Source organism: Pithys albifrons, chromosome 12 (genome assembly GCF_047495875.1).
Source record: "Pithys albifrons albifrons isolate INPA30051 chromosome 12, PitAlb_v1, whole genome shotgun sequence".
Taxonomy (NCBI): Eukaryota; Metazoa; Chordata; class Aves; order Passeriformes; family Thamnophilidae; genus Pithys; species Pithys albifrons.
This window is the reverse complement of record NC_092469.1, coordinates 21260877-21281634: the sequence shown is the minus strand read 5'-3', so window position 1 is coordinate 21281634 and position 20758 is coordinate 21260877. Positions and strand designations below refer to the sequence as shown.

At 63.7% G+C, this 20758-nt stretch overlaps 5 protein-coding genes across 10 annotated transcripts; 3 read left to right on the top strand and 2 right to left on the bottom strand.

The window, feature by feature from the left end:
- Window positions 1-6297, top strand: TERF2 (telomeric repeat binding factor 2). 4 transcript variants are annotated; one of them, XM_071567261.1, is made up of 10 exons: window positions 1-213; window positions 308-403; window positions 1391-1521; window positions 1685-1771; window positions 2222-2368; window positions 2573-3192; window positions 3638-4024; window positions 4502-4587; window positions 4833-4888; window positions 5378-6297. In XM_071567261.1, the coding sequence occupies exons 1-10, from the start codon at window positions 15-17 to the stop codon at window positions 5534-5536; spliced, it is 1968 nt and encodes a 655-aa protein (XP_071423362.1). In that variant the 5' UTR covers window positions 1-14; the 3' UTR covers window positions 5537-6297. The 4 variants fall into 4 exon arrangements, with proteins under 4 accessions (XP_071423362.1, XP_071423363.1, XP_071423361.1 ...); XM_071567262.1 differs by having other exon boundaries at window positions 1346-1521; window positions 3794-4024; XM_071567260.1 differs by having other exon boundaries at window positions 1346-1521; window positions 4836-4888.
- Window positions 6298-6959: 662 nt separating this feature from the next.
- Window positions 6960-8768, top strand: TMED6 (transmembrane p24 trafficking protein 6). The gene is made up of 4 exons (XM_071567615.1): window positions 6960-7157; window positions 7928-8054; window positions 8212-8363; window positions 8518-8768. The coding sequence occupies exons 1-4, from the start codon at window positions 6960-6962 to the stop codon at window positions 8740-8742; spliced, it is 702 nt and encodes a 233-aa protein (XP_071423716.1). The 3' UTR covers window positions 8743-8768.
- Window positions 8769-9212: 444 nt separating this feature from the next.
- Window positions 9213-10620, bottom strand: NIP7 (nucleolar pre-rRNA processing protein NIP7). Its single transcript, XM_071567279.1, has 5 exons — window positions 10511-10620; window positions 10229-10315; window positions 10013-10151; window positions 9627-9767; window positions 9213-9546 (listed from the first exon to the last, which is right to left on the bottom strand). Exons 1-5 carry the CDS (start codon window positions 10564-10566, stop codon window positions 9427-9429), a joined length of 543 nt encoding a protein of 180 aa, XP_071423380.1. The 5' UTR covers window positions 10567-10620; the 3' UTR covers window positions 9213-9426.
- COG8 (component of oligomeric golgi complex 8) lies at window positions 10585-14939 on the top strand. 3 transcript variants are annotated; one of them, XM_071567274.1, is made up of 5 exons: window positions 10585-10950; window positions 11143-11350; window positions 11939-12757; window positions 13100-13268; window positions 13442-13860. In XM_071567274.1, exons 1-5 carry the CDS (start codon window positions 10634-10636, stop codon window positions 13666-13668), a joined length of 1740 nt encoding a protein of 579 aa, XP_071423375.1. In that variant the 5' UTR covers window positions 10585-10633; the 3' UTR covers window positions 13669-13860. The 3 variants fall into 3 exon arrangements, with proteins under 3 accessions (XP_071423375.1, XP_071423378.1, XP_071423377.1); XM_071567277.1 differs by lacking the exon at window positions 13442-13860 and adding an exon at window positions 14695-14939 and having other exon boundaries at window positions 10586-10950; XM_071567276.1 differs by lacking the exons at window positions 10585-10950; window positions 11143-11350; window positions 11939-12757; window positions 13100-13268 and adding an exon at window positions 14695-14939 and having other exon boundaries at window positions 13683-14434.
- A 525-nt stretch (window positions 14940-15464) lies between these two features.
- VPS4A (vacuolar protein sorting 4 homolog A) lies at window positions 15465-19569 on the bottom strand. The gene is made up of 11 exons (XM_071567278.1): window positions 19464-19569; window positions 19074-19185; window positions 18848-18995; window positions 18676-18737; window positions 18306-18425; window positions 18037-18193; window positions 17190-17338; window positions 17019-17100; window positions 16730-16949; window positions 16218-16358; window positions 15465-15861 (listed from the first exon to the last, which is right to left on the bottom strand). The coding sequence occupies exons 1-11, from the start codon at window positions 19482-19484 to the stop codon at window positions 15760-15762; spliced, it is 1314 nt and encodes a 437-aa protein (XP_071423379.1). The 5' UTR covers window positions 19485-19569; the 3' UTR covers window positions 15465-15759.
- Window positions 19570-20758: the final 1189 nt, after the last annotated feature.

The window sequence follows — 20758 nt, the reverse complement described above, 5'->3', positions numbered from 1 at the left end:
TCACTTCCGGCGCGATGGCGGCGCGGCGGACGCGGGCGGCGAGGCGGGAACAGGAGCAGGAACGGGACCGGTCCCTGCTCCCGGCCGGGATGGGCGCGCTCCGCGAGGAGAGCATGAATGGATGGGTCCTGCACTTCTATTTCTATCGCGCCGTAGAGGCCTATCGTTCCGGCCGCAACCGCGACTTTCGACAGTTCCGCGACATCATGCAGGGTGCGCCGGGCCGGACCGAGCCGGGGGTGGGCCGGGGGGTGCCGGGGTGGGCCGGGCCGGCCTGCACCGCCCTGACCTGCCCCTCATCCCACAGCGCTGCTCGTGAGACCCCTGGACAAGAAGCCGGAGGTGGCGCAGATGCTGCGGATAATGCAGGTGCTGTCGCGGGTGGAGGAGGGCGAGAATCTCGGTAAGTGCCCCGGGCTGCGCCCGTGTCCCCCGGCAGGGCAGGGCAGGGCTGGGCGGGACTCCGGGATGTGGCTGGGGGGGCTCCCCCTGGGGGCTTCGGGCTGTGCCCGTGTCTCAGGGCTGGGCAGGGCAGGGCTGGGCCGGGCCCGTGTCCCCCAGCAGGGCAGGGCAGGGCTCCGGGCTGTGGCTATGGGGGTTCTCCCTGGGGGCTCCGGGCCGGGCCCGTGTCTCAGGGCTGGGCAGGGCAGGGCTGGGCCGGGCCCGTGTTCCCCAGCAGGGCTGGGCGGGACTCCGGGCTGTGGCTGGGGAGGCTCTCCCTGGGGGCTCCGGGCTGTGGCTGGGGGGGCTCTCCCTGGGGGCTCCGGGCTGTGTCCCAGGGCAGGGCTGGGCAGGGCTGGGCCGGGCCCGTGTCCCCCAGCAGGGCAGGGCTGGGCAGGACTCCGGGCTGTGGCTTGGGGGCTCTCCCTGAGGGCTCCGGGCTGTGGCTGGGGGGGCTCTCCCTGGGGGCTCCGGGCTGTGGCTGGGGGGGCTCTCCCTGGGGGCTCCGGGCTGTGGCTGGGGGGGCTCTCCCTGGGGGCTCCGGGCTGTGGCTGGGGGGGCTCTCCCTGGGGGCTCCGGGCTGTGGCTGGGGGGCTCTCCCTGGGGGCTCCGGGCTGTGGCTGGGGGGCTCTCCCTGGGGGCTCCGGGCCGGGCCCGTGTCCCCCAGCAGGGCAGGGCCAGGCAGGGCTGGGCAGGGCTCCGGGCTGTGGCTGGGGGGGCTCTCCCTGGGGGCTCCGGGCTGTGGCTGGGGGGCTCTCCCTGGGGGCTCCGGGCTGTGGCTGGGGGGCTCTCCCTGGGGGCTCCGGGCTGTGGCTGGGGGGCTCTCCCTGGGGGCTCCGGGCCGGGCCCGTGTCCCCAGCAGGAGGAGCCCCTGCCGTGCAGGTGGATAACCCCCTCTCCGCAGGGCAGAGCCGCAAACCGCCCCCAACCCCCTGGATGTACCTTGTAGATTGTACCTTCGACAAGGAGTCGGAGCTGACGCCGCTGGAGTCGGCCCTGGCTGTGCTGGAGCTCTTGCACAAGGAGTTCTCTGTGTCTGTCGGGACTGTGGAGGCCATGCAGAGAGTCATCAAAGAGGCTGTAAGAACTTTTCTCTTCTCCATAAATGCTTTGTGTGGCCTCGTGGGGAGGGTGGGGGGAGCTGCCCCACGCGTGGGGTTCCCTCGTGGGCTGCAGTGACATGGAGGTTGGCACTCAGCTGATCCCTGGGCTCTGCCTCACACTGCCCTTGTTTTCTCCACAGGCTGTTATTGTCTGCATCCAAAACAAAGACTTTGAGAAAGCTGCAAAAATTGTCAAGAGGCTCATGGGGAAGGATCCCAAGAACCAGGTCAGTCTGGATTGGAATAAAGTGGGGGTTGGCTGATGTGTCCTGGGGGGAGGATGATGCCAGAATGGAAACAGTCCTGCAGTGCTGGACCCCCAGTACTGCACATTTGGAGCATCACCCTCTGTCACTCTCCCTCACACACATCCATGAGCCTTTCAGGCATTCCCATCTATCCCCTGACAAGCCTCAAACTCATACCTAGAGCTGATTCTGGGAGCAGCTGAAGTTCCCAGTCCTGTTTCTGCAGGTGAAGGAAACTCCTGAAAAAAGATGTCTCTGCTGTTTGTCTCCTGTTTCTCTGGCCTTTTCCCAGCTTCATCTCAGTGTAAATTGGTTGTGCCTGGAGAAAGGGAAACAGGACAGGCCTGGTCCTTGCCCAGGTCCTTGCTGTGGCTGTCACTGTGCCCCTTGTCCTTGTCCAGTTCCTGATTCTGCCCTTCCTTCCCCCAGAAAAAGAAGAACGAGTGGCTGACTCTCATCCGGGAGAAGAACCTTTCTCATCCAAAGGTCAAGAACTTCTCCTACCAGGACTTCCAGCAGAGCATGTTTGAGTTCCTGAAGGTCTACATGGATGACTCGGAGCCGCTGCTGCTGACGGTGCGTGGCCTCCCAGGGCCTGGGGCTGAGCTGCCCACTCAGAGGGGGTTAAACCCACAGCACTTCACGTTCAGACCACCCTAAAACAGTTACAGTGTTGAACACACATTATCAATCCATGAAGTGCCTTTGGGAGGGGGTACCATGGGATGGGAGCATAAGGAGTCATCTCTTTAACTGTGCTGTGTGTTTTTTGTCTCCAAGGTAATGAAAAAGACTTTGAATTTGGAACATGCTGATGAACCAAAATCCTTGTTGGTGACCCCCAAGTTTACAGATGGGCCAAAGGGTCAGGCAGCAGCTCCAGAGGGCTGGGCAGCAACTCTGGAGGCCTTGGGAGGGGCAGAGGGCCCAGCTGCAGCTCCAGAGACCCCAGGAGGAGCAGAAGGCCCAGCTGCAGCTCCAGAGATCCCAGGAAGAGCAGAAGGCCCAGCTGCAGCTCCAGAGATCCCAGGAAGAGCAGAAGGCCCAGCTGCAGCTCCAGAGACCCCAGGAAGAGCAGAAGGCCCAGCTGCAGCTCCAGAGTCTGCAGGAGGAGCAGAGGGCCCAGCTGCAGCTCCAGAGCCTGCAGGAGCAGCAGGAGAGCCAGGGGGAGCTGCCAGCCCTGCAGAAATGGCAGCAGGTGCTGCAGCAGCTCCAGAGCCCATGGAAGGAGTCAATGGCCCTGCAGCAGCAGTGGAACCTATGGAAATAACCACTGACTCAGCAGCAACTCCTGATCATTTAACAGCAGAGCTTGATTCTCCAGAACCGGTGGGAATAGTTAAAGAGCCAGCAGCAGTGACTCAAGAACTCCCAGGAGTGTCCTGCAGGGATTCACAAAGGTGGGCAGAGGAGTGTTGCCCTGGACTGTGGATGAAGTGTGGCTGCAGTCCTCTTCACGGGGTAATGCCCTGTGTCCAGGCAGCTCCTGACTCCCTAAATGCCAGCCCAAAGGTGTTGGTGTGGGACTGCATCCCAGGAAAGGTGCTGAGCTGGTCTGGTTTGGTTGCTGTTGTGGCCAGGAGCGGGGCAGTGGCTGTGGAAGGTTTGCTCCCTGTGGAATCCCTGTGGCTCAGCCCTTAGTGGGGAATAGCAGGGCAGCAGTGGAGCTCCAGACCTGCTTCCTGGGACACTGCAGTGTTTGGGAGGGGCTGGGAATTGCCTCTCCCTGAGAGGAGTCCATGGGGCAGGTGCTGAGGGTGCCAGGGTGGGGCAGGGCTGGCTGGGGGGCAGTGGAGCTCCCGTGGCAGTTCCCCCACGACCCGCTCGGTTGTGTTTATTTTGTAGGCAGCCCCCTGGAGCTGTAACCTCATGTGGGATTTCTGTCCTGAGAGAAGCTTTCAAGATCCTGTCAGACTCCCAGGACTCCGATGTGCTCTTCACCAAACTGGATGAAACAGACCTTCCATCCCCCAAGCAACTGTCTCCTTCTGTATCCCACAGAACCAAGAAGCGGAAAACAGCCGACGATCAAGACCCTCAGATCCCAAACCCCCCCGAAAAACGCCCCAAGGGCAAACGCTTGTTCACCATCAGCAAACTGATCATGGAGACAGACAGCCAGCTCAGAAAGTCGAGTGAGAGCCCCGACTCTTCCCAGGAGCCCGTGGTCTCTTCTGCTTCCAGACCTGTGCAGAAACTGCCTGACCAGCCCGTGACTACTGAGAATGACAAGTATGGAGCCCCTGTCTTGTGGTATGGTCTGCTCTGCCCCGGTCTTGTCTTGCAGCTGATGTTGGTAGCATGAACACCAGATCCTTGCTTTCTAACCCAAAATGAGAGTATTGACCTTGTCCACCAGCACATGTGGAACTGGGCACAGCAAACTCTGTCTTGTCCTTACATTTGGCTTTAAAATTAGTTATGGGTTAATGGAGAGGAGAAAATGATCCAGCTCCCACTGGCAGGGAGGTGCTGCAGGTAGTCCTGGCAGGTGATTCCATTGCAGGTAACAATTCTCTGCACTTTTCCCAGCTTCAGCATCACTGGGTAGAGTTTCTAGGAGCATCCTGTAGAACAGGTTAAACTCTGCTTCCCTCCTCTTGACAAACACAGTGTCCACAGGCTGGCTCTCTGTGCTGGGTGGCCCTGCAGCTCCTCCCCAAAAGCCTCCTGAGCCAGTAGCCAAAGTAAACCCTCACCTGCTTTCAGGTCCTGCCGGGGAAAGTGGAACAGCTCCCATGGCACAGAAGAGAAGGACAGTTGGAGTGAGGAGGATGAGCTCTTTGCAGATATAGGTAAGAACAGAGCCCCCTGGCAGGAGCTACTTGGTGCTAATCCTTGTTTGGAGGTCACTCACAAGGGTCTTGCTACCAAGGATCACTGAACTTTGAAACCAGAAATCCAGTGGAAAGGCTGGGATAAAGGAATTGGGGTTTGTTGCATGTCACAAGGTGCTCTGACTGCACAGCCCTGCAGCCTCTAGAGGAGAATCTGTACCTCCCAAACTATGAGAAATGTAACCCTGTGCCTTGTTTTGCAGCAGAACTAGAGACAGACAACAACCACACCAACAGACGCTTTGGGTCCAAGAAACAGGTATGTGAGGCCTTTGGTGCTTCCAGCAGGGCCTGAAACAGGGCTGTGTCCATGCAGTCTCTGGGGTAGAACAGCCCCCTTTGGAATTTGGCTGGAGCTGTGCCCCTCCCACGTTCTGGGCACTGGGAATGTGCTTCAAGTACCTTTGCCTTGATGGCTCAGAGCCAGGTTTGCCCAACTCCCCTTGTGCTGGGGGGATTCACAGCCTTGCTCAGGTGAGGGACACGTGGCTGGCAGGTGTGTTACCTGAGAAGAGGTCCCCATGTTGGTGCCACCAGGAACTCTGCCCCTGAGCCATAGGAAGGCAGCTGCTGCCTCCTGTGCTGCTGCACCACGTCTGTAATGCTGGAGTGTTGTGTGTGCAGCTGCCAGGACCTGTCTGCTTTCTCTGCTGGTCCTGGCACAGGGCAGGAACGTGCCAGGAAGGAGCTACAGCAGGTTCTCTGCCAACACAGCTCCTCCCTGACCCTACTCACCCTCTCCTTGTAGAAATGGACCATCCAGGAGAGCGAGTGGATCAAGGAAGGCGTGAAGAAGTTTGGAGAGGGCCACTGGAAGGCCATTTGCCAGAAGTACCCGTTCCAGAACCGCACGCCGGTGATGATCAAGGACCGCTGGCGCACCATGAAGAAGCTGGGAATCCTCTGAAGTTGGGAGGCATGGGGCCTGTGCAAAAACCTCCTTGTTTTGGTTTTTTTGGAAGCTGGACTAGAGTGCTGGCACGGGGAGGCTGTGCCAGGCAGTGTGGGGAGCCCCTTTGGCACCCTGAAACCATGAGCTGCACAGGTCAGTCTGCTGCAGGTGGCAGGGGCTGTGCAGCCTCTGCCTCTGCTCAGAACTACCTCGATTGAGAATTCCTTGTTCACCCTGACCACTGTGGCCTCGCTGGAATGAATCCCAGCTGGATTGCCCTGCCCAGGTTCTGTCAATCAGCGGAATGATCCCCTCTGGGGACTATGTTGTAGTTGTCTGATCTCTGAATCACTCGTTTTACCCTTTTGTCATCGTTCTTCTGGGGGAGAGAGGCAGCCCTGAGTCCCAGAGCTCCTCGGGGGAACAGGAGATTTAGGCTGTGGGACCTGTTTAGATTTGTTTTTTCCCTGTTTCTTTTTGCTTTGTAAATGACTAATTGTGAGGGGGAAATCCTCCTTTCTAGTTCTGAGGCTTTAACATTATTTTGTGTTTCAGTACTTAAAAATGTTGGTTGTTTCCAGTTTAAAAGTTCCAGTCCTGCTTGACTGGCCATGTTTTCTGGGACTTTTCCTGGTAATGTCCTTCTGCCACGTGCAATCCCTGCACGCTTGTGAGCTCTGAGGGCGCTGCATGTTCTGCCTTCTGCTGCCAAAGGTGGAGTCCATGTCCAGGCAGTTATTTGTAGAATAAAGTTGGTTTCTTAGTAAATATCAAGAGCTGCAAAAGTGTCAATTTGTGTCTTGTGGGTGGAAAGGCACCAGTGTGGGAACGTGGGGCTCCCCCTTCCCCTCTGGGGGTGTTGGGTCAGGAGCAGCACTGCCCTGGACGTGTCACAGGCAGGTGTAGTTGGGAAACTGTAGTTTCTGGGTTAGATTTCTGTGGAATGAGGGCAGGGGAGGTACAGGGGCATTTTCCAAACTCAAGATTCTCTGCCTGTATTCCAGCAGAGCCAGGGCTGGGAGAACTCCATGTGGGCACACCTGCTTCCCAATCTGTCCTTCACCCACAGGTGCTGCACTGAGTGTCCCTTGTGCCCTGGCTGTGGCCACGCATTTCCCTCTGCCTGGAAAGGGTTTACTGGAGCAGCCCTGGGCAGCAGGAGCACGAGGGCAGAGGCTCTGTGTGGGCCAGCAAGGGCCATTGTGAGGCAACACCAGTTGGCTGTGCCCTGTTGGGAAGGAGTTGTGTCCTGTTCTTCCCTTCTCCATGCACAGGGAGAGCATCCCAGAGCTCCTGCTCTGCACAGGGATCACCTTGAGCCCTGGAGCCCGTGCTGGGCTCCTCCTGGCACTGGGGCTCAGTTAATGATTACCCCCCTGCCACCTCGTGCCGGGAGAGAACACCAGAGCCCGGGCAGCAGCAGGAGGAGAAGGAGAAGATGCTGCCGGTGCTGGTGCTGCTGGCACTGCCGGGCCCCGCCGGCTGCCCCCGCACGGAGCCGCTGAGCGGGGCCAGCCCCGAGCCGCTGTTCCGCGGGGCCGATCGCTACGACTTCGCCGTCGTCATCCCCGCGGGCACCGTGGAGTGTTTCTGGCAGTTCTCGCACCAGGGCGGCAACTTCTTCTTCAGCTACGAGGTGGGTGTCGGGAATGTGTCCTGGGAAGCTGCTGCCTTGGGCAGGGAATGGCTGTGCTGGATCGGGTCGGTGCAGCAGGTCCTGTGGCACATCACCCCTCAGGGCTGTGCTTTTTCTAGGCAGTGTCACAGAAGGGTTTGGGTGGGAAGGGACCTTACAGCTCATCCCATTCCACCTCCTGCCATGGGCAGGGACACCTTCCACCAGCCCAGGTGGCTCCAAGCCCTGTCCAACCCAGCCTTGGACACTTCCAGGGATGGGGCAGCCACAGCTTCTCTGCCCAACCTGTGCCAGGGCCTGCCCACCCTCACAGGGAAGGATTTCTTCCCAATATCCAGTCTAATCTCTATCCATCATCAATCCTCTGTATTTTTTTGAATACCTGGTTTAAAACCATGAAGTGGTGCCGGGAGCTCTGCATGTAGGGCCTGAGCACCCTGAGCTCGCTCAGAGAGAGCTGTGGGGTGTCCTGGCTCTGTGGGGAGCTCTGCCCTTTGCCACCTGCCCAGAGGCTGTGGCACAGCAGGTGTCAGCACAGCATATCCCCTCGCTCTGTCCCCTTCCTGCAGAGAAACTCCAGCCCTTTTATCTCCTGTTTACACGGGGCTGGCTGAAGGAGAGCCAGGGCATGGCTGTGCCTGGCACTGGCAGCTTCCCCCCAGCGCTGTGCTTGGCAGAGCAGCCCCCCAGGAACACGGCCTTGAGGCTTGGCACAGTTCCCCAGCACACCAGAGGCCCCAGACTTCCCCTCAGGTGTTCTCTACCTCCAGGTCCAGCGGGCGACAGGGATCGGCAACAGCAGGAACATCCTGGTCACAGCCAGTGACCCCAACGAATTCCAGCTTGGCGTGTCCCGGGATGTGCGAGGGCAGATCAACTTCCTCACCAAGGACACAGGTGCCCTCTGCCCCTGCAGCAGCTCCCAGCCTGCCCACCCAGTGCTTCCCAGAGTGCTGATCATTCCCACACAGGAGGGATGAGGGTTGAGCACTGGGGATGTGTCTGCCTGGTGTTCTTCTACCCACGGACCAACAATCCCCATTTCCCTCTGCAGGGTTCTACCAGCTGTGCCTGGACAACCAGGAAAACCACTTCGGCTTCATGCAGGTGTATCTCAACTTCGGTGTCTACTACGAAGACTTCAACATGGAACACAAGCAGCCAGCAGAGAAGAAGGAGCTGAACGACACGCTGGAGGCAATCAGGGTGAGGGTCGGGGTGGCCACGGGGTGCCCCAGCACAGGGGGGTCGGGCACATCCTGCCCAGGGGGCCAAGAAGGTGTTTGCTGTGGCTGAGCTGTAGCTGCATTCAGAGCTGAGCAGGACAGGCAGCTCTGAGCATGGCTCTGTCTCTCCACAGGTCAGCATCCAGAGGCTGCAGATCCACACCTTCCACATGTGGCGCTTCTACAACTTTGCCCGGATGCGGAAAGGGGCAGATTCCTTCCTCCTGGAGTCCAACTACAACTATGTCAACTGGTGGTCCATGGCCCAGAGCTGTGTCATCGTCCTCTCCGGGGTGCTGCAGCTCTACTTCCTCAAGAGTCTCTTCCACACACAAACCTCTGGCAGCCCAAAGTGCTAGAACAGGGCAGGGCCCCGGCTGCCACTCTGCCCTGCTATGGAGTGGGAGGGAAGGTCAGATTCTACTTCCTGGAGGAGGCTGGAGAGTTCCCCCATTCCTGCTCGAGCCCTGAAATCATCCCCAGAGAAGCCAAGCACCACACTGTCACCTGAGCTTTGTGTGCCAGGTGGGTTTGTCACATCCCTGCCTTTTCTACCAGACTCACAATAAAGGAACTCCTGGCACACTGGGAAGTGATTGCTGCCTGCTGCTTCTGCCCAGTCTCTGGGAGCCCAGGGGGAGCTGCCTGCCCATCTGCCCCTCCCTGAACCTCAGCCCCAGGCTCTGAGCTCCCCCCAGCCTCATCCATCCCTCAAACATGTCGCTCTTCCCTCTGGAGTGGTACCCCCTTGCACTGCGCTGCCCCACAAGGGCAGAGCTGCAGGAGAAGCAAAGGTTGAACCCCCTAAGGCTCCCCACCAGACAACAGGCACTGGAAAAAGGAACAGGTTTTATGTGACAAGGCTGGGGCAGGGTTTCCTCCCGTGCTGGCAGAACCCCAGGGCTGTGGGGCTGTGTGCTGGCAGCTCCCACTGTCTCCATACCGCTCGGGGTGGGCTCTCTGCAGCTCCCCACACCCCTGGTGCAGGACAAGGTCCATCCTGCTCAGGAACACTTGCAGGGCCTGAGGGTCCCTGGGGTCCCCTAGGTCAGCGTGTCCTCGTTCCGCACGTACTCCCCGACGTCAGCTTGGTGGAACACCACGATGGCCAAGGGATCCACCTTCCGGCACTCCTGCGTGGACTTGGCAGCCACCCCAAAGCCCTGGGGGGATGAAAGTGGGGTGAGGGGGAGTTTTCCCACCATGTACCCCCCCTCGGCCCTGGCAAGCTCTGAGCGCTCACCAGCGGGACATCGGCCATGGAATACACCACCACGCCCTGGTACTGCGCCGTGCTCTCCGTGATGCGGCCCAGCCCCGACTTCAGCACGTGGTTGCCATAGAGGAAGGATTGCTCCGAGCCAGGCTTCACCCACACCTTGTACTGCAAGAAAGACAGCGTGGTGAGGGGCTGCCAGGGGGCTGGGGGATGGTGCTGGGGCCTGGCACTGGGGCTGGCACTGGGGCCTGGCACAGGGCTGGGGGATGGAACTGGGGCTGGCACGGGGCTGGGGGCTGGCACTGGGGCTGGCACTGGGGCCTGGCACGGGGCTGGGGCTGGCACTGGGGCCTGGCACGGGGCTGGGGGATGGCACTGGGGCCTGGCACGGGGTTGGGGCTCTGTCCCACCTTGGCATAGGGTGCGAGGAAATCCAGGGCCGTGACGCTGAGCCGGAACTTCTGGGACTTGGTGAACTTGCCAAAGCAGGTGCCCGGGGCCACCAGGCTGTCCCGGGGCACGCTGGCCGCCAGCTTCAGCAGCTTCTCACTGCGGGAGCAGCGCAGTGCTGGGGGGCTGCGGGGCCGCCCGAGCCCCCCGGGCCTGCCGAGCCCCCCGGGCCTCACCTGAGGTAGTACACGCGGTCCCGGTGCAGGCGGAAGCAGTAGGTGCCATCGGGCCGGTCCACCAGCAGCTGGATGTTCTCGCCGATGCTGCGGGCACGGCCCCCGTGAGCCCGGCCCGGCCCCTCCGGTCCCCGGTGCCCGTCCCGTGCCCGTTTTTCCCGCTTCCAGCCCTCCCGCTGCCCACGCCGGTCCCGTCCCTGGGACCCATCCCCTCGCCGGTCCCCTGTGTCCAGCCCTCCCGGTGCCCAGCCGGCCCACCCCTCCAGAGCCCCGGCGCCTCACTATTTCCCGAGCTTCTCGAACACGGCGCGCGTCTCCGCCTCGGTGAGGGGCCGCATGTCGGCGGCGGGGCCGGAAGTGGCGGGGCCGGAAGCGGCGCGGGCGGAAGCGGCGGGAGCGGCGGCGATGGCGGCGGCGGCGGAGGAGGCGCGGCTGCTGTGCTGGCTGCGCGGCCCGGCCGCGGGCCCCGCCGGCCCCGAGCTCGCCGCCTACGTGTCGGAGCTGGCGGCGCTGGGGCTGGCGGAGCTGGGCCGGGAGCCGGCGCGTCTCGCGGCGGAACGGGCGCGGGTCGGGGCCGAGACGCGCCGCCTCGCCTTCGAGCACTACCGGGCCTTCATCCGCTCCGCAGAGTGCACCGGCCGCGCCGGCCGCGGCTTCGGCGGCATCGAGAGCCGCCTGAGCAGCCTCCTGGAGCGGCTGCCCGCGCTGCAGGACGCGTGCCGGTGCGGGCCGGGGATGGGGCGAGGCTGGGGCAGGGCCCGCGGGGGCAGGGGAGAGGGCCCGGGGCTGGAACCGGCAAGGAGTGGCTGGGACCGGGCTGGAGGCGGCGCTGGGAGCAGCCGGTGTGGGCGAGAGGGTGCCGAGGCCCACCGGCTGCAGGCAGGACCCTCGTGCTGACCCCACGCCACCCCCAGGACCTTCATGCGCGATGCCGAGGAGATCGCCTGCAGCCGGCGCATGAACAGCCTGACCCTGAACCGGCACACGGAGATCCTGGAGATCCTGGAGATCCCCCAGCTCATGGACACCTGTGTCCGCAACGGCTACTACGAGGAGGCGCTGGAGCTCGCGGCCTACGTGCGGCGGCTGGAGAGGAAGCACAGCAGCATCCCCGTCATCCAGGTGAGCCCCACTCTGCCCCTGCCCCGTGATCCAGATGAGCCCCACTCTGCCCCTGCCCCATGATCCAGGTGAGCCCCACTCTGCCCCTGCCCCATGATCCAGGTGAGCCCCACTCTACCTCTGCCCCTGCCCCATGATCCAAGTGAGCCCCACTCTGCCTCTGCCCCTGGCCCGTGATCCAGGTGAGCCCCATTCTGCCCCTGCCCCGGGATCCAGGTGAGCCCCACTCTGCCCCTGCCCCATGATCCAAGTGAGCCCCCACTCTGCCCCGTGATCCAGGTGAGCCCCACTCTGCCCCTGCCCCTGCCCCGTGATCCAGGTGAGCCCCACTCTGCCCCTGCCCCTGCCCCGTGATCCAGGTGAGCCCCACTCTGCCCCTGCCCCGTGATCCAGGTGAGCCCCACTCTGCCCCTGGCCCACAATCCAGGTGAGCCCCACTCTGCCCCTGCCCCGTGATCCAGGTGAGCCCCACTCTGCCCCTGCCCCTGCCCCGTGATCCAGGTGAGCCCCACTCTGCCCCACCCCACAATCCTGGTGAGCCCTGCCCTGCCCCACACCAGCCCCGCTGAGAGCCTTGTCCCCTCGCAGGGCATCGTGGAGGAGGTTCGCCAGTCGGCGCAGCTGATGCTGACGCAGCTGATCCAGCAGCTGCGCACCAACGTCGCGCTCCCGGCGTGCCTGCGCGTCATCGGCTTCCTGCGCCGCATGGACGTGCTCACCGAGGCCGAGCTGCGCGTCAAGTTCCTGCAGGCGCGGGACGCGTGGCTGCGCTCCATCCAGGCCGCCATCCCCGACCACGACCCCTACCTGCACATCACCAAGACCATCGAGGCCTGCCGGGTGCACCTCTTCGACATCGTCACCCAGTACCGCGCCATCTTCTCGGACGAGGAGCCGCTGGTGCCGGCCGAGGGCGCGGCGCCGGCCGAGGGGTCCATCTTCCACGGCTGGGTGCTGCAGAAGGTGTCCGAGTTCCTGCGCACGCTGGAGCGCGACCTGGCGCGCGGGGTGGGCGGCCGGCTGGACTCGCTGCTGGGGCAGTGCATGTACTTCGGGCTGTCCTTCAGCAGGGTGGGCGCCGATTTCCGCGGGCAGCTGGCCCCCCTCTTCCAGCGCGTGGCCGCCGACGCCTTCAGGAAGGCGGTGGAGGAGACAGTGGAGAAATTCCGGGAGGAGATGAACTCCTACACGCTGATCTCGGCGCCGGCCGTGCTGGGCGGTGCCACAGGGGCGCTGGTGCCCTCGGCCCAGCCCGGGACGCTGCAGCCCCCCATGGTGCTGCTGGACTTCCCGCCCCTCGCCTGCTTCCTCAATGGCCTCCTCGTCGCCTTCAATGACCTGCGGCTCTGCTGCCCCATCGCCCTGGCACAGGACGTCACTGCCTGCCTGGACAGTGCCCTTGGCGAGGTGAGTCTGGGGGATGGAGCTGAGACTTGTCCTGGGAGAACCTGGGATGGGTTTCTCCTAGCGTGAGTGGGTTGGAAAAGCTTTTGAGATAGTGGAGGCCAAACACTCCCCAGCATTGCCAAGGCCACCACTGACTCATGTCCCCAAGAGCCACATCCATGCAGCTTTTAAATCCCCCAAGGGGTGGAGACTCGACCACTGCCCTGGGCAGGGGTACAGTCACTGCCCTGGTCCTGTGGCCACACTGTTGCTGCTACAAGCCAGATGCCATTGGCCTCCTTGCTTCTTTGGGCTCATTTTCAGCCAGTCACCCCCAGGCAACACCTCTGCCTCTCTCCCCAGGTGACCAAAACCATCCTGGCCTTCCACCGTGCGGAGGAGGCGGCTTTCAGTGGGCGGGAGCAGGAGCTCTTTGTCCAGTTCTGCACGGCCTTCCTGGAGGACCTGCTGCCTTACCTGAACCGCTGCCTGCAGGTGCTTTTCCCTCCGGCACAGATCGCACAGGCACTGGGTGAGATCCTGGGGTTGGCTTTTCTTGGGGAGGGGCAGCCGCAGGTGGGGCAGAGCTGTGGTGGTGGCTGTGCCCCCACCCGTCCTGCCCCCCACCATTCAGTGGCCCTGCCCTGCTGCTGCCCCTCTGTGGGCGTCCCGTTGCCCCCCCTGACCCTGCTCTCCCTCTGCCAGGTGTGCCCCCCACGCAGCTGCAGCGTTTTGGCCGCCTGGGCCGCATCGATGTGGCCGCGCTCAGGGAGCCACTGGCCTTCCTGCTTCCACCGGCCCCGGGCGAGGAGGAGCCGGCCCATGAGCCCACCCCGTGCCCGGAGGGGGAAACGGCAGCCATGCCCACCGAGCCCCCCGAGAGCCCCCCCGGCGGGGTTGCACTGCCGGGTGACCCGGTGGCCACGGGGTAGTCGGGGGGACGGCGCGGCTGGGCCGTGTCACCCCGCGGCAGTGACACATCGCCCAGCCCTGCCCTGCCCTCGGGACCCCCGCCCGTACCGGGACCCCCGGCCCGCACCGGACCCATCCCCGCCCCGTTTCCTGGCCGCACCGGGGCCGGCAGGGGGCGCTGGCCCCGCGGGTGCGCGCGCACCCGGTGCGCGATGGCGGCGGCGCTGGGCCGGGCGGCGGGCCGGGCGCGCCCGGTGCCCGCGGGGCTCCCGATCCCCCCGGGGCTCCCGATCGCCCCGTGCCGCGGGTGCGGGGACGGGGACGCGGCGGGCTGGGCCCGGCGGGAGCGCTCGTACTGGCGGGCGCTGCGGCGGCAGGTGCTGGGCCCGCCCGTGCCGCCGTTCGCGGAGCCGGTGCAGGTGGGCGCGCCGGTGCTGCGCGGGGCCGCCGCCGCCGTGGCCGCGGAGCAGCTGGGCGGCCCCGAGCTGCGGCGGCTGGCGAAGGCGCTGACGGCGGGGCTGCGGGCCCGGCCGTGCCTGGGGCTGAGCGCCCCGCAGCTCGGGGTGCCGCTGCGCGTGTTCGCCGCCGAGCTGCCGCCCGATCGCTGTGCCGGGTACCCGCCCGCGCTGCGCCGCGCGCATCGCATCGAGCCCTTCCCGCTCCGCCTGCTCGTCAACCCCGCGCTCCGTGTCCTCGACACCCGCCTCGTCACCGCCCCCGAGGGCTGCGCCAGCATCCACGGCTTCTCCGCCTACGTCCCGCGGCACTGGGCCGTGCACGTCTCCGGTACGGACCGACCCTCCCTGCGCTGGGGTTCTGCCCTGCCCTGCACCTCTTCCCCCTCCCGCACGGGCCCGCACGTTCACACGGGTCCCTCTTGTTTATCCCCACTCTCACATAGGTCCCTCGCTCCCACGCAATCCCCCCATTCTGCCATGGGTCCCTCCACTCTCACACAAGCCCCCCACTCGCTCTCACACGGGTTCCCCTCTGCCACGTCCCCACCCAGTTTCTCCCAGCCCCCCAACCAGTTCCCGTGGCCGCAGGAGTGGACGAGCTCGGGGCACTGGTGAGCTGGGAGGCGACGGGCTGGGCCGCCCGCATCATCCAGCACGAGATGGATCACCTGGACGGGATCCTCTACATCGACCGCATGGACACCCGCACCTTCACCAACGTGGCCTGGATGGAGCTCATGGACTGACCGCTCTGTGCCCGCCCCCGACTGCCCCCCATGTGCCCAGGGCCCTCCCAGAGCAGCACAGAGTGCCCACCCTGACCCTGGAGAAAGAACCAGCATGGAGCTGCGGCTTGGGGGCTCCCACTCAGCTTTATTGCAGCCAATACAGACCTGTGGCCTCAGTGTGGCTCCAGCCCTTCCTGCCCCCAGCACCCTGGGCACACAGGGGCAGCCGGGGGTCCGGCCTGTGCTGCCCCAGGCACCAGGAATCGCTTCGTGGGTCTAGGAACAGCCTGCTGGCAGGGCTGTGCTGGGGAGTGGTGAGGGAATCTCCCCCTCTGGGGCTTGTTTGGGGCACAGCATGGGGGGCACCTGGGTGGGGCTGGGGCGGGTCAGTGGGGCTGAGGGGAGCCCAGGGGGACATGGGAGGTGTGGTGACTGTTATCGGCTGGTGGCTGCCCCAAGCAGCCTCTGCTATAGGCACAAATCCCTGTCTGGGATGACTGGAGCATGGGGAGCCCCACACCCTGCTGGGGACAGGCAGAGGCCTGGGCCCTGGGACTGCATTTCAGGGGTGGGGGGCTGGACTGTGCCCCTTGGTAGGGGCAGAGCCTCGGGGAGCGCCCGGGCGCCAGCTGAAGCTGTCGGATTGTTTTTATTTTCATATAAACAAGACAGAACCCAAAGCAGCATTAATTTAAAAAATAAAAAAGAGCAGGAAGAAGAGTGGGGTGCGGCCAGAGGGGGCACCTGGCTGCCCAGGCCATGCTCAGAGCCCCCCGTAGTGTGAGCCCCCCCAGGCTGTGTCCCCACACCCGCCGGGCGCTGCAGTGCGATGGGGGGAGTGAGCAAAGATGAGTCGGTTTGGCACGGCCAGGGAGGGGGGCAGAGCAGGGCCTGCGGCCGCCCCAACCCCACCCCCCTTCCCCCTTCAACCTTCCTGTCCAAAGTCCTCCGTGAATTTCTTCACCTTGAGGAGATCCTCACTGTTGACAGTGGGGCGGGTGGTGGCCAGTGAGCGAAGCATGTCCGACTGCAACACAGGTGGGTGGGCACATGGCTCAGACCAGGGGCACAGAGTAGGGACCCCTGACATGGCAGTGGGACAGCTCTGCCCATGCTGGCACCTATGTCCCATGGCAGCACCACTGGCTCTGCAGGTGGGAGATGCCCAGAGGACCCAAGGCCCTCTTCTGGCATCCAGCTCTCCCTGGGGGAGCTCAGCACCACAAGGGGGTAGACTGGGGGGCTGTGCCCACCCCCAGGAGCCACAGCACCGCGGGGCCTTTGGACTGGAGGAGGAACAGGGAACCGGTCGGGCCTGAGCCACAGCATTGCTGTGCCAGGCTGGGCGGGGGCCCAGCCCCACATCCCAGCGGTGACACTCACCATGCAGACAATGGGCTCCATCAGCTTGTCACTGGGCACCTCCATCCAGGTCATCTCGATGGCCCCAGGGTCACCAGGCGAGCACGGCGTCAGGAGGTCATCCACGAGGGTGCCGGGATTGGTGCGGGAGGGGCCACGGACCTGTCAGGAGCCAGGGGCACATGGGACAGTGCTCAGGGTGGGACAGCAGCCACGGCGCCCACCCACCCTGGGAACCCCCAGGGCAGTCCTGGCCACAGCAGCCCCATGGCCCACCCACCCCGAGGACCCCCAGGACAGCCCTGGCCACAGCAGCCCCATGGCCCACCCACCCCGAGGACCCCCAGGACAGCCCTGGCCACAGCAGCCCCATGACCCACCCACCCTGGGGACCCCCAGGACAGGCCTGACCACAGCAGCCCCACGGCCCACCCACCCTGGGGACCCCCAGGACAGCCCTGGCCACAGCAGCCCCATGGCCCACCCACCCCGAGGACCCCCAGGACAGCCCTGGCCACAGCAGCCCTGCTCACCTTCTTGAAGTGCGTGGCCGACTGCACCTTGCGCACGGGCTGCATCAGGGCGTCGCGCACGATGATGCTGATGTCGGCCCCCGAGTAGCCGTCGGTCTTGCGGGCCAGCTCCTGGATGTTGGCGTCCGACAGCGAGTGGGGCGTGTTGCCCAGGTGCAGCCGGAACATCTGCGCCCGCGCCGCCTCCTCGGGCAGTGGGATGTAGATCCGCTTCTCGAACCTGGGGACAGGTGGGGGTGAGCCCAGTGCCAGCCTGGTTGGGGACTGGGGGGCTGCGTGTCCTGCTCACCTTCTCCTGATGGCCGAGTCCAGCACCCAGGGGATGTTGGTGGCACCCAGCACCAGGATCCCGTCGCTGCTGTTCCCCACACCTGCGGGCAGATGGCTCAGAGCAATGCCCAGGGGGTCTCTGAATCCCCAGTTTCTGTCCACCCCATCCCCAGGATGGAGCCCCACCCACCCTGCATCTGCACCAGGAACTCAGTCTTGATGCGCCGGGCTGCCTCGCTCTCGTTCTCGTTGCGGGAGCCGCAGAGCGAGTCCACCTCATCGATGAAGATGATGGAGGGCTTGTGCTGCCTTGCCAGCTCAAACAGGTTCTTCACCAGCCTGGGAACAAAGCGTGGGATGGGTCCCCACTCAGGGACCCTCCCCAGCATCCAGCACCCATGGCAGCCCTGGGTGAGGAGCCCCCTGTTCCTCCCATCCTGGAAACCCCACACTGGCAGTGACACACAGCCCCTCGAGGGGCCCTGCTCTCCCTGGAGACCCTGCCCAGGATTACAAGTATGTTTAAATATAGGATGTTAGAAATTAATTGAGTAAAGTTTAATTGTAACTTGCTCAAAGCTTGGCAGGTGTGGTCCCTGCTCAATGCTTGGTGTAGGTGAGCTGTAAATGAACTCTGAGCATGGATGGCCAAGCAGGAGAGGAAACACAGAAGGGAAACCTTTGGATAAGGCCAAAACCCTGGAGGGCCCCAACGCTGCCCCACACTGGAGAATGAGAATGGAGAAAGAATCCCATGGGGGCTTAAAAGACCCCAGTCCACAAATCACTGTTGGACTGAGGGCTGTGTGAAGATGTGGGGCACAGGCTATGAGGGGATAGAGGCCCAGGGATTGCTTCATTTGGAGTTCCCTTCTGGAAGAACCAGCTCCCAGTTGTTCCTTTAGCAGTCCCATTACCAGGGTTCACTGGTGCTGCTGGTCTTAGCTTGGCCCATCAGAGCAGTGGGAGCGAGCCCGGAGCCGTCCCTGAGCCAGTCCAGAGCCAGCCCCTGCCCTGTGTCCCTGCTGCCAACTTACTTCTCACTCTCACCCAGCCACTTGGACATCAGGTCAGAGGACGACACGGAGAAGAAGGTGGAGTTGTTGGCCTCGGTGGCCACGGCCTTGGCCAGGTAGGACTTGCCGGTGCCGGGCGGCCCGAAGAGCAGGATCCCGCGCCAGGGCGTGCGCTTCCCTGCGGCAGAGCCCACCCTCAGCACCCCAGCCCTGCGCCCGGATCCGCACCGGGACCACCCCGGGGCGGGGGTCACCTCCTGCATGGCCCCTCCCCACTGCCACGGCCTTACCTGTGAACAGGTGTGGGAACTTGATGGGCAGGATCACGGCCTCCTTCAGGGCTTCCTTGGCTCCCTCCAGCCCGGCCACGTCGCTCCACCGCACATTGGGCTTCTCCATCATGATGGCACCTGCGAGGGGACAGCTCTACTCACACGACCCCCCAGAGATGGGCACCAAGAGCTGGGAGAGCCAAAGCCCTCCCCCTACACCTCCATGCCCCCAGCCCCACCTCCCCTCAGCACAGCAGTTGGTTTGGGGGCGGCCACACTGCAGCAATGTGCCCCTGGACCCCAGTCCCACACCTGCCCCCCTCCCCAGAGCCTCCCCCTGTGATGGCCATCGGGGACTGTCTCCTCCTCCACCCCAGTGGCCTCTCACCCATCAGCTGCTCCTGCAGCTTCTTCTTCTCGGGGTTCTCGCCCTCGCTGTCACTGTCACTCCTGGGGACGAGGGACAGAGGTCAGGAGCGGGACAAGCCCTGGTGTGGCAGCAGGGCCCTGCCACCCCGCGGCCGGGCAGGGGGTCCCTCGCCCCCCGGCTCCCCACGCACCCCTTGTTGTCATTCTGGGCCTCCTTGACCGGCCTCTTGCCGTGCCTGTCCTTGCTGCGCAGGTACTCCTTCAGCTTCTCCGCCCGGTCCAGGTACTGCACACACTTGGCTCGGATGCTCTCCTTGGCCTTGTCGCTGTGAGCCTCATCTGCGGGGACCGGCAGGCGTCACCGGGAGCCCGCCGAGCCCCGGAGCCCCCCGAGCGCCCGACCCCGGCCGGCCTCACATTTGATGGCGTGCAGGAAATACTCCACGGCGTGCTGGTACAGCCGCAGCGCCTCCTCGTAGTTCTTGGCCTTGTCCTCCTCGGTGGCTTTGGTGACCAGGTCGATGGCTTTCTGCGGGGGGGCAGCGCCGTGAGCACCGGGCACCGGGGCCGGTCTGGCGGGGTCCCTCCCCGCGGCCGGCACCGGGCCGGGCCCCAGCGCCCGCCTCCCTCCCCGCCGCGCCGGCACCGGCGCTCGACCGGACGAGGCAGCCCCGGCAGGACCCGGCACCGGGCCGGGTGCGGCCTATCCGCGGCCGGCACCGCGCCGGGCCCGGTGCGGCCTGGCCGGCGGGCCGTGCGGATGCCCGGGGCGGGGCGGAGCGCCGTGCTCGGTGCTGTGATCGGTACCTGCAGGGTGGACGTGGTCATCGCATCGCCCGGTGCGGCCGCTCCGGCGGCCCCGGGACGGCGGCGGCGGCGGCGACACCCACTGCGCCTGCGCGCCCGCCCCGCCCCGCCCGCGCCCCCTGCCGACCCCGCCCGGCGCTGCACGCGGGGAAGCTCCGCCCACAACGGGGCGTGGTCTGGTATAAGCTCCCCCATATGGGCGTGACCTGATATGGACACGCCCCTTCGGCTCCCTGTGCGCGCTCAAACCCAAACACGTGTGTGCTCACGTGTGCGTGTTCATGTGTGTGTTCATGTGTGCGTGTGTATGTCTGTGTTCATGTGTGTTCATGTGTGTATGTGTATGTGTGTGTTCATGTGTGTGTTCATGTGTGCGTGTGTATGTCTGTGTTCATGTGTGTTCATGTGTGTATGTGTATGTGTGTGGTCATGTGTGTGGTCATGTGTGTGTGTATGTCTGTGTTCATGTGTGTTCATGTGTGTGTGTGTTCATGTGTGTGTTCATGTGTGCGTGTGTATGTCTGTGTTCATGTGTGTGTGTGTATGTGTGTGTTCATGTCTGTGTTCATGTGTGCCCATGTGTGTGTTTACCCACAGACACGGACAGAAACACATACATGAACACCCCTCCACACCCACATCCCCAACACGTATGTGCACCCACAGACACCCCCAAAATGAGTGTTTTCATGTCTGTCTGTGTGTCTGTATATCTGTGTATGTGTGTCTGTGTATGTGTCTGTATGTGTATCTGACTGTGTGTGTGCACAGTGTACAGGGCAGACCTGCACACACACACACACACACACACACTGTGCACAGGTGTACAGGACAGACCTGCACACACACACACACACACACACACACACACACACACACACACACTCACACACACACTGTGCACAGTGTACAGGGCAGACCTGCACACACACACACACACTCACACACACACTGTGCACAGGTGTACAGGACAGACCTGTACACACACACACACACACACACACACACACACTCACACACACACTGTGCACAGCGTACAGGGCAGACCTGCACACACACACACACACACTCACACACACACTGTGCACAGTGTGCAGGGCAGACCTGCACACACACACACACACACTCACACACACAGTGTGCACAGTGTACAGGGCAGACCTGCACACACACACACACACACACACACACACACACAGTGTGCACAGGTGTACAGGACAGACCTGCACACACACACACACACACACACACACACACACTGTGCACAGGTGTACAGGACAGACCTGCACACACAC

Excerpts from the sequence above, each read along its gene's own strand:
- TERF2 (XM_071567258.1), top strand. The coding sequence starts at position 15 with ATGGCGGCGCGGCGGACGCGGGCGGCGAGGCGGGAACAGGAGCAGGAA. Across the intron at positions 1,772-2,221 it reads GGAAGGATCCCAAGAACCAG|AAAAAGAAGAACGAGTGGCT; the intron begins GTCAGTCTGGAT and ends TCCTTCCCCCAG. Across the intron at positions 4,588-4,832 it reads TGAGCTCTTTGCAGATATAG|CAGAACTAGAGACAGACAAC; the intron begins GTAAGAACAGAG and ends CTTGTTTTGCAG.
- TMED6 (XM_071567615.1), top strand. The coding sequence starts at position 6,960 with ATGCTGCCGGTGCTGGTGCTGCTGGCACTGCCGGGCCCCGCCGGCTGC. Across the intron at positions 7,158-7,927 it reads ACTTCTTCTTCAGCTACGAG|GTCCAGCGGGCGACAGGGAT; the intron begins GTGGGTGTCGGG and ends CTCTACCTCCAG. Across the intron at positions 8,055-8,211 it reads CTTCCTCACCAAGGACACAG|GGTTCTACCAGCTGTGCCTG; the intron begins GTGCCCTCTGCC and ends TTCCCTCTGCAG.
- NIP7 (XM_071567279.1), bottom strand. The coding sequence starts at position 10,566 with ATGCGGCCCCTCACCGAGGCGGAGACGCGCGCCGTGTTCGAGAAGCTC. Across the intron at positions 10,152-10,228 it reads GACCGCGTGTACTACCTCAG|TGAGAAGCTGCTGAAGCTGG; the intron begins GTGAGGCCCGGG and ends CTGCTCCCGCAG. Across the intron at positions 9,547-9,626 it reads CCATGGCCGATGTCCCGCTG|GGCTTTGGGGTGGCTGCCAA; the intron begins GTGAGCGCTCAG and ends TCATCCCCCCAG.
- COG8 (XM_071567274.1), top strand. The coding sequence starts at position 10,634 with ATGGCGGCGGCGGCGGAGGAGGCGCGGCTGCTGTGCTGGCTGCGCGGC. Across the intron at positions 11,351-11,938 it reads GCAGCATCCCCGTCATCCAG|GGCATCGTGGAGGAGGTTCG; the intron begins GTGAGCCCCACT and ends GTCCCCTCGCAG. Across the intron at positions 12,758-13,099 it reads TGGACAGTGCCCTTGGCGAG|GTGACCAAAACCATCCTGGC; the intron begins GTGAGTCTGGGG and ends CTCTCTCCCCAG.
- VPS4A (XM_071567278.1), bottom strand. The coding sequence starts at position 19,484 with ATGACCACGTCCACCCTGCAG. Across the intron at positions 18,194-18,305 it reads GTTCCCACACCTGTTCACAG|GGAAGCGCACGCCCTGGCGC; the intron begins GTAAGGCCGTGG and ends GCTCTGCCGCAG. Across the intron at positions 16,950-17,018 it reads GACTCGGCCATCAGGAGAAG|GTTCGAGAAGCGGATCTACA; the intron begins GTGAGCAGGACA and ends ACCTGTCCCCAG.